The following is a 10,158-nucleotide window of genomic DNA, read 5'->3' as shown; positions in this document are numbered from 1 at the left end:
CGTTGTTGGACGCTTTGAAACCGAATCGCAACGCCGAGTGGAATCGATGTCCTTCTGGGGATATCAATATGATTCCAGCCCTGGAGCTGTTCTCGTTAGACGAGCCATCTACGAAGACCTTCCATGAGGCCTGGGCTAAGGAGGCCTGGGCTGACTCTTCTACAGGATCTTCTCGGAATCCTGTGTACTCTGCCACAAAATCAGCCAGGGCCTGGCTTTTTATTGCAGTTCGTGGTATGTACAAAATCTCAAATTGGCTGAGTTCAATAGCCCACTTCAACAGACGTCCCGATGCTTCAGGTTTTTGCAAAACTTGCCTTAAAGGATGATCGGTTATGACGTGTATTGAGTGGGACTGGAAATACAGCCTGAGCTTTCGGAAGGCCGTAATGAGACAGAAATCCATCTTCTCCATCAACGGATACCGGGATTCAGCTCCGAGAAGCCTCTTGCTAATGTAATAGACTGGCTTTTGAGACTGGTCCTCTTCTCGGACTAAGACAGCGCTAACTGCATCTTTCGTGACAGCTAGGTAAAGGAAAAGAGGCTCTCCTGTCTTATCGGGATTTGCTTCTATCCCCCTGGTATTGACAATGAAACCCAGGAATTTTCCTGATGCGACCCCGAAAGTACATTTTTGGGGGTTAAGCCTCATGCTGTATTCTCTCAATATCTTAAAGCATTCCTCCAGATCGGAAACATGGTTATCGACAGTTTTCGACTTGACCAACATGTCGTCAACATACACTTCCATGTTCTTCCTAATCTGGTTGGCAAACATCCTATTTACCAACCTCTGGTATGTAGCCCCGACGTTCTTCAACCCGAAGGGCATGACCCTGTAACAATAAACGTTAGTTAGGGTCATGAAGCTAGTGTGTTCCTGGTCTGCTAGATTCATGGCAATCTGATTATAGCCCGAGTATGCATCCATAAAGGACATGAGCTCGTGCCCCGCCGTGGCGTCTACCAATTGGTCAATCCTTGGCAAGAGGAAGCAATCTTTGGGGCAGGCTTTGTTCAGATCGGAGAAGTCGATGCAGGTTCGCCATTTCCCGTTGGGCTTTGGGACCAACATAGGATTGGCGACCCAGATCGGGAACTTTGCCTCACGGATAAACCGCACTTTAAGAGTCGGGCTACTTCCTCTTCTAGGGCCTCAGCTCGGGTTGTATCTAGGCGCCTTTGTTTCTGGGATTTTGCAGGTACGCTTTTATCCAAGTGGAGGGTGTGCATGATGACGCTTGGACTGATCCCTACCATGTCTTCATGAGACTAGGCGAACACGTCTAGATTCTCCTGCAGAAACTTAATCAACTCCGCCTTCCTTTCACTACATATATTTTTCCTGAGCTTCACCACCCTCGAGGGATCTTGTGGATCAATGTTTACCTCCTCGAGCTCTTCGATGGCCTTGAGCTCAGACCTATCCTCGCCTATTCTGGGGTCGATGTCGTTATTTAAGATGATATTCTCCCCTTTGGCACTTTGAGGTTTTTCAATCTCAGGACTGGGCACAAGCTCCGAAGATTCCTCATTTCCACCCTGGACAGTCATTGTTAACTGCCCGGGTTTTAATTTTCCCTTCATAGAAATGCTGTAGCATTCCCTGGCAGCAAGTTGATAACCTCGGACCGTGCATATCCCCGAGGAAGTGGGGAATTTTAGCGCGGGGTGGCGGATTGAGGTTATGGCTTCAAACGCTATCAATGTAGGTCGGCCCAAAATAGTGTTGTACGCTGCGGGACAATTGATGACCACATACTCGAGGAGTTTCGAGACTGTCCGAGGTCCCTCTCCCAAGGTGATCACCAGCTCGATCATTCCTATGGCCGCCGACCCTTCTCCAGAGAATTCGTATAACATCATGGAGGTGGCTTTCAGCTCGGTGACAGATAAACCCATCTTTTCCAGCGTAGACCAGAGCAGCAGGTTCACGAATCTCCCATTATCGACCAGTACCCTCCTAACCCTCCAGTTAGCGAGCTGAACGGCTACGACCAGAGGGTCGTTATGAGGGAACTGGACGTGGCTGGCATCTTCTTCAATGAATATGTTTGGTTGCCTCTCCAATTGTTGCTGTTTGGGTAGATGCTGCTCAGGGACGAACTCCACTCCATTATGAGCCTTAAGTTCGTTGACGTATCTCTTTTGGGCACCTCTGCTCGTGCCCGCCAGATGGGGGCCTCCTGAGATCGTGGAGATCTCTCCTCCTATCACAGGAGGAGGGACGTCCTGATCTATCCGAGACCCGGGCTGACTTATCGTAACCTCCAGAGTTGGATGGCCGGTGGGAACTCTATTCCGCGCATACTGAGCCATGGGTCCGGCTTTGATGAGAGTCTCGATCTCATCCTTCAGGTGCCTATAATCGCCGGTGTTGTGGCCAATGTCGTTGTGGAAACGACAAAACTTGGAAGGGTCTCGTTTACCCTTCTGGTGCTTCAATGGTTCTGGCTTCTTCCAGGGGAGACGAATAGAGTTTGCTAGGAAAATGTTCTCCCTAGTGTGCGTGAGCTCGGTATAAGTCGCGTAGACCGGCTTAAATTTTTCTACGGACTTGTTCTTCTTTGGGCCGCCCTCGCTGCCCCCTTTTCTCTTGCCTCCACCAAACTGGTTATTCTGTGTAATGGTTTGTGTCGCTGTCACGACATTCGTTCATACTCCAGTGGGCTGCTCAGGGGGCAGGCTGGTTCCCGCGGCTGATGCTCGCGCCTCCTCCAGGTTTATCCACCCCTGGGCCATATTTAAGAATTCATTCACGGTGCTGACACCTATTCTCTGTATCTCTTCCCAGAGTCCGCCTCCAACGAGGATCCCAGTCCTCAAAGCCATAAGTTTGGAACTGTCATCTGCATCCCTGGCCCGAGCCGCGACGTTCATGAATCTGCTCAGGTAAGCTTTCAAAGGTTCATCGGGTTGTTGCTTTACGTTTGCTAGGGTGTCGGCTTTGACGCGGGCAGTCTGAGAAGCTCGGAAGGACCTTTTGAAGTCGGTGGAAAAGGTTTTCCACGAGCTGATGGACTGTTTTTTGCTCTGCTTGAACCATTGTCTGGCCGGCCCAGTCAAGGTGGAAGGAAAAATTAAACACCCCAACTCGGGAACGATGTTGTGGACCATCATCAGGGTGTTGAACATACCCAGATGATCTGACGGGTCCCCGTCCCCATTGAACTTGGACAAGTGAGGCATACGGAAACTGGGTGGATACGCTGTAGCTGCTATGCTGGGGGCGAAGAGCTCGAGTTCGTCCCCTGAGTCGTACTCATCTTTTTCTTTTTTTGATAAGAGCTTCTTCATCAGCTCCTCCATCTGAGCCAGACGCTCAAGGGTATGGTCCTCACTTCCTTGGTTGTTCCGGGGTTGTTCAACAGCTTCGATTCCATGGTACGCGTTAGGCGGGTTATTGTCCCTCCTATCTTGAGATAGGTTATATGGGACGTTCCCGCCGTCATGTACTTCAGATAGGCATTCCCCTTGGCGAGCACGACTGCCATTTCCAACTGGGTCTCCTCTGAGAGAGTTTAGGCGATCTCGGAGGTCGCCCATTGGATCCCAGTCCTCAAAGTTCAAGCATTGGCACAGGTCTCCACCAGAGATGTCACTTCAATGAATCCCAGTCCAGTAACTTCCATTTGAAAAGCTCGGAGCCCGCCGCTGGGGGCGAGGATCTGGGACTTCCCTGGGCGCCCGGCTACGATGGGAAGGTCCAACGGAAGGAAGATTTCTCCTGCTGCTCCCGTGAGTCGGAATGTCTCGGACTAGCCAGGGAGGAGACAGGTATCTTATTGGTGAAGGAGGATGCCTGACCGGGGATGCGATCTTAGTCCCGTCAGGGCGGATCAAGCTAGGTCGCGGCTGCTTCGCTCTATCATCCTCCTCATCCTGTGCTCGGCGGTCTGAGCGGGGTGCAGGACGGCTGGCCGGGGTGGGCTGTCGTCGCGAGCCCTCCTCGGATCTCCTTCGCGAGCTTCCTCGAGCCCTTCTGGGTGCACTCGAGGGCGGAAGTGAGCTAGGAGTTGAGTCCGGACCGATCGGCTGAATTGTTGCTCGACCCTAGGAAGTTCCTCAAATGTGGTTTCCCGGTGATGCGACGTGGGAGTAGAATTTGATGTTGGGGGTCTGACCGACCGACTGGGCCTAGACCGGTTACCCTGGCGGGACTTATGAGTCTCACCATGCCTCTTTCCGACGTTAGCGTCGATTGTAAGAGGGGGTAATCGGGCCAAAACCTCTTGAATCTGCTGGTTTGCTTTCGCCAGCTGACTCCTCAAATGTGCATTTTCCATTTCTACCGCCGTGTAGAAATCCGGGTTCGGATTGGGCGGCCGGGGAGCCGAACTTCCAGTGTTGTCTTGGCCCATTGGCTGCTTGCCCGACCGCTGCTGAACCTCAGGGTTCTGATCATCGGACATGGTGGCATGGTGGGCCTCCTGCCCATCACGTTAGTCCACCTCGTTACCATGTCTTGAGCGAGTAACTACCATGGTTGGGTATTTGCGATAACACCAATCTAAAAACTCTCAATGAAAGAACCAAACTGTTGACGCGGTTCTTCGGCAACAGATAATTATATGAATAAGGAGAAGGATTAGAGCTGAATGATGAACCGTAATAGATGAATGATCTCAAAGGAAAATTATAACTCGAATACTTTTTTTAGGTGGTTCAAATGTTAAAATCATTCTAGTCCACCAGCCAATATTATTGATATATCTCTGATATTTCTTACAGGGTATTCCTTTACCAATTAGGAACCAACCCTTTGCAACTCCCAGGGTCTCCATATTTATAGGGAGAGGACACCTGGGTGTTGGCAAAGGAGGTCATCCCGTGACCTTCTTACCCATCATGTCACTTCTGCGACATTCATGATTAATTCCTAAAACCTGACAATGAAGTGTGGTCTAATCAATAGGTAAGGGGGATAATGGGCCACATGGCCCAAACCAGTCGTGGGGTGTCTGAACACGCACGTTTATGATGCGTGTCCAAGAATTCAGGAATGGAGTAGACACGTGATGTCTGATATATGCACGTTTACATTGCGTGGTTGACTTTATAAAGAGTCGGAGGTGTCAGCTCAAGCTCTTTCCCCGAGCTTGATGTAGTCTCAGCTCGTGGTGTCCACGCTGCTGATCCGATGCCTTAGTAATCTCACTAAACCTCTGGCTATCTCGAGCTAGAGAGGTAGAGACTTGTAACAACAGCTCCGGGTAGGTGGCTTCCACGTGGCTGATAGAATTATGTCATTTTTTATCTCGCTAATAACCCGTGGATATTTAGGGCGTACAAACATTAAAAAAAAAAAAAAACCGTTAAAACCAATAATTTCCGTTATCTACACACTTATTATATAGAAGAGATATAAATATATACATTGTAACCATATCTTTATGTTATTTTCGTTTATAAATGTTTTACATCAAATTTGACATATTTGATCAATTATTATTTAATTTAAATTTAAATATGTATATTTCCAACATTTTATGGCTATAATTCTATTAAATTATAACATTTCCTTATAGTAATAAAATATATTGCTTCAAACAATAAAATATATTCATCCTTAACAATATTAGATTTTACTGTATTAAGAGGAGTTGCTCGAGTAATATGTTAAGTCATTTAGCTTAAAAAAATTTACATTTTGACTACTTTACAGCAGCCACTCGGACTACTCTCACTCGTTGATTTTCAAAGGGAAATTTTATGTTATATGCATAATAACTTAGTAAAATTTTTTAATATGCCAACATAAGTTATTATCCCAAATATATGACAATTTCAATTTTTTAGACAAAAATACCCCTAACATTCAAACACTCATTTTCTCTCTCAATCAAAACTTTCTCTCTCTAACATCTCTCATTTTCTCTAACATTCTAATATTGTAGATCTCGAAAAAATACCAAAATAAAAAAAATCATCTGAAATCGACATTTGAGTGAAAAAATATGAACCTCCAAAGTTTTCGTCAAATTTCAATGCAGAGCATCGAAAAAGCATCGTTTTGGACAAAAATCAAGTTCTCATGATTTCATCGAAACATCGTCGATGCACCATCGATTTTGCATCGAAAAGTCATCGTTTTGGCCAAAAAACAAGTTTTCATGATTGCATCACAAGAGCATTGAAACACCATCGATTTTGCATCGAAACACCATAAAAAAAAGCATCTAAATTGCATCAAAACGATGCCTTTTTGATGCAAAATCGATGCAATTTCGATGGTGTTTCGATGCAAAATTGATGGTGTTTCAATGTAAAATCAATGATGTTTCGATGTCATGAAAACTTGTTTTTTCGCCAAAACGATGCTTTTTCGATGCAAGATCGATAGTGTTTCGATGCAAAATTGATAGTGTTTTGATGCAATCATGAAAACTTGATTTTTGATAAAAACGATGTTTTTTCGATGCAAAATTGATGTTGTTTCAATGCAATCATAAAACTTGTTTTTTGGCCAAAACCATGCTTTTTCGATACAAAATCGATAATGTTTCGATGCAAAATTGATAGTGCATCGATGATGTTTCGATGCAAAATCGATGGTGTTTTGATGCAATCATAAAAACTTGATTTTTGGCCCAAGCAATGATTTTTCGATGCAAAATCGATACTCTGTACTGAAATTTGACAACAACTTTGGAAGTTCATATTTTTTTCACCCAAATGCCTGTTTTAGATTTTTTTTTTTAATTTTAGTATTTTTTCGAGATCTACAAGATTAGAATGAGAGAAAGAGAATGAAAGATGTTAGAGAGAAAGAGGGTTTGAATTGAGAAAGAAAATGTGTATTTGAATATTAGGAGTATTTTTATCTAAAAAAAATTAAAATTGTTATATATTTAGGATAATAACTTATGTTAATATATAAAATTTCCTTTTTCAAATTTGGGTATTTGTGGGAAAGTAACTTGGATGAGTTTGGTTCGAATTGATCTACTATGAATTTACATTTCTACCCTTCATTTTTCTTTCTTTATTTTATTTTTCCTTTTAAAAAAGGAAACCCAACTCTATATTATAATAGCCATTACGATATAACTAATATATACTAAAATAATATTATCAATCAACTTAGAAACTGGTGACATGTATCCCTGGTTTTTCTTCAAACCAGTTGCTCTCTCTCTCTCTCTCACATTCACACCCATCACTAAATTTTTGGTCCATTGATCAGAATATACAACAATAAATTTCATTGAAAAACCAAACATAACTTTAATACTACCAACCATTTTGTTCTTGATGGAAGATATTTATTGTAGCCTGGTCACCTCAGCAGCTCATCGTAGAGATCGCCCATATTTTATCTAAATGTCTTCAATCTTATAAAGAAGTAGAAATGAGAATTTTCTGAAACTAGATCTTAAACCAAATGAAATCTAACTTATTGATTGGATAGTTAAGACCATTGAGTTTCCAAAACTTCATCTACAAAAACTGGTTGAAAAAAAACCCAGCAACAATCAATTAAATCAAGTAGATGATTGAAAAGAACAAACCTGTAAATAAATATGGCAATCTCATTGTCAGAAAAGTTTTATTGAAATATCTAAATTTCTCTAATTTTCAATAATTACAATCTAATAGGAATTAACTTCCCTCAGCCACCACAAGTCATTAATGTTACATGCTTATATCACAAGTTGTGAGAACACAAGGATGAAATGGATGAGGAAAATCAGAAGACAAAACCTCTAATTGTAGAATCATTGAGGCAAGAAGAAAAGATTGCTATGAATATTATAGTATAGCAATAAATTATATATTTGACAATAAGCAGTGAGTTGAAATATAGCACAAATTTGTAAATTCAATACCATTAAGATACCGAGTGTCAAACTAACATAAACAGCACAACATGTCACAGCTTCAAAAGGAAGCTATAAAAAGTCCCACTTGACTGCTAGTGCTACAAACAAGAAGCTTTTCTAGACTAGGTTGCCAAGTGCACCCCAACACCTAGTCCCGGAAACATCAAAAGTACACAGATGGCAGATCTAACTCAGTACCTTTGTCCTTTAAATAGAGTTGCGCTTACCATTTGTGCTAGCCTGTGGGGTCACTAACAAGAACCTATTGTCAATCTCCTTGTGCAAATAACTCTATCTTAAGGGTGTGACTCTATGAGAATTATATAGAAACTGAGTATTCATAGAGTACAAGGCAGCAACTCCAATTCTATTATGCCCCTTCAAGCCAAAGAACACAATCAACATATTCAGATTAAATCTAAAAAGCACAATGAAAAACTGAAAAATTATTACAGAACACTCGGCACTATACTAGCCTTTGCACCTTTGGTTGGTACTAAAAGACATCCTCAATTATAAATATGGCTACAACAGATCCATGGTTACTAGAACTAAAGCTGCTACCGAGTAGAATGCTTCGACAACTCCACGCTAGAATATCATCGTGGGCTCCTCCACCTTCTCATCCACCATCTTCATTATTCTCGACCTAGAGATTTCATATCTAATTGAAACTTCATCAACTACAAATCAGTAAGAAAATAGAAACTCAGGGAGATTTGCTACTGACATCACTAATACTTTAATCTGGTCCTGTTCAACTGCAATTTCTGGAAGCCAACAACTTTAAACACTGAAATTCCTAAAGATCCTAACTTAAAGCAGTATAGCTATCTTAAAAGGCCAAACTCATACATAGCTACATCTGGGTTATTCTTCAAAATGAATCTTCAGCTAGTACTGATAGCTACACAATTGAAGAAAATATAATTGACAAACATATATGTACAGCAACAATTCCTCCATTTTTAAGCAATTAAGTTCCATTGAAAGGAAATTATAATTATGATCATATGAAAAAGAAATAAGCATAAAAAACATGCTGCAATTCTTATTCAAATTAGAACCTACCACTACTATACATTAGATCAAAAACCCAAGCAACATATTATACAAAATCTCCAAAGCTTTAGCAGAACTTACATGCCTAACCAAACCCTCAAATCCGGTGTCACCCATTAAATCCCCACCACTGCTTAGCCTCTTCAGCCAAATCGAGCGACGAAGACGACGCCGTATCACCCAAATCCAACCGTACGCGTGCCCGGCAAATCGGACAAGCCGGGACCTTAACCAACCACGTATCAAGACACCTCCGGTGAAAGACGTGATCACAAGCGACGAGTCTTCTGCACCATTGACCTTCCCTAAACCCATCCAAGCAGACCACACACTCGCCCTCGATTCCCTTATGGCACCGAAATTGGGGAAGCCACCTTAGGTCCCGAGGCGAGAATCCACGCGAGGAATTCGGAAGCCGGGGCTCACCGCCTCGGAGACGGCGACGATGTAAGGCCCCTCCGGCGAGACAGAGGAAGAGAATGGCGGCGACTCCGACGAAGAGGAAGAAAAGAGAGGTTATAAAGATCATAATGAGGGCTTTGAGGATGAGGGAGAGAACCTTCTGGTTCGGTTTCGGCGATGGCGATTGTACGGCATGGTTGTTGTGGTGGTGGTGAAGATCTGGAGGCATGGTGGCGAGGTTTGGGGGGATTTCAATGGCGGAATTTTGAGAAGAATAAGAAATCTCTGCGATTTTGGATGATACGATAGGATTGGCGGTGCAGCTTAAGGCTGTGTTCGGTGTGCTTCGTTTTTATTTTATTTGTGGTTTTTAATAACAATTTTTGCTTTATTTTATTGAGAAAAAAACGACCTTTTCTTTTTGTCATTTTGGTTAATTTTTTTAATTTAGAAATGTCGTTTTATCATTGTTATTATTTTTGACAAAGTCGTTTTCTTATTTTCAAAACAAAAGGATAATAATACATTATACATGTATAGGCTTTCACTAAAGTTATATCAATTATTTTATTTTCTAATTATTTGAATATGAATAAACATTGATAGAATATGGTAGAAAACAAATAATGATAGTGAAATTTTGGCAAGGTCGGGTCCAGTCCAGGTTTTGAGCCGTCTGTTTTGGTTTTGCGTTTTTGGATAACTACGTACGAATGTGTAGTTGCAAGTATTGGAGTTTTAAACTAAACTAAACAATTAGAGAATAAGATAATCAATTTAAAATCTTATATCAAATTATTTTTAGTGTTATGTAACCACAAACTAGTTTGTGAACATTTTTAAGCATGCCACACAACCGAAAGTCTCC

At 42.3% G+C, this 10,158-nt stretch overlaps 1 protein-coding gene across 1 annotated transcript; it reads right to left on the bottom strand.

Annotated features, from left to right (window-relative positions):
* Nucleotides 1–8,772: 8,772 nt before the first annotated feature.
* LOC133783058 (RING-H2 finger protein ATL56) lies at nt 8,773–9,650 on the bottom strand. Its single transcript, XM_062222588.1, has one exon. The coding sequence runs from the start codon at nt 9,517–9,519 to the stop codon at nt 8,998–9,000; it is 522 nt and encodes a 173-aa protein (XP_062078572.1). The 5' UTR covers nt 9,520–9,650; the 3' UTR covers nt 8,773–8,997.
* Nucleotides 9,651–10,158: the final 508 nt, after the last annotated feature.

The sequence above is a fragment of the Humulus lupulus genome, chromosome 6, assembly GCF_963169125.1.
Source record: "Humulus lupulus chromosome 6, drHumLupu1.1, whole genome shotgun sequence".
Taxonomy (NCBI): Eukaryota; Viridiplantae; Streptophyta; class Magnoliopsida; order Rosales; family Cannabaceae; genus Humulus; species Humulus lupulus.
Note: the sequence above shows the minus strand (reverse complement) of the source record. Positions and strands in the feature narration are given on the sequence as shown.

Bases quoted from the DNA above. Each gene is read 5' to 3' on its own strand.
- LOC133783058 (XM_062222588.1), bottom strand. From the start codon at position 9,519: ATGCCTCCAGATCTTCACCACCACCACAACAACCATGCCGTACAATCG.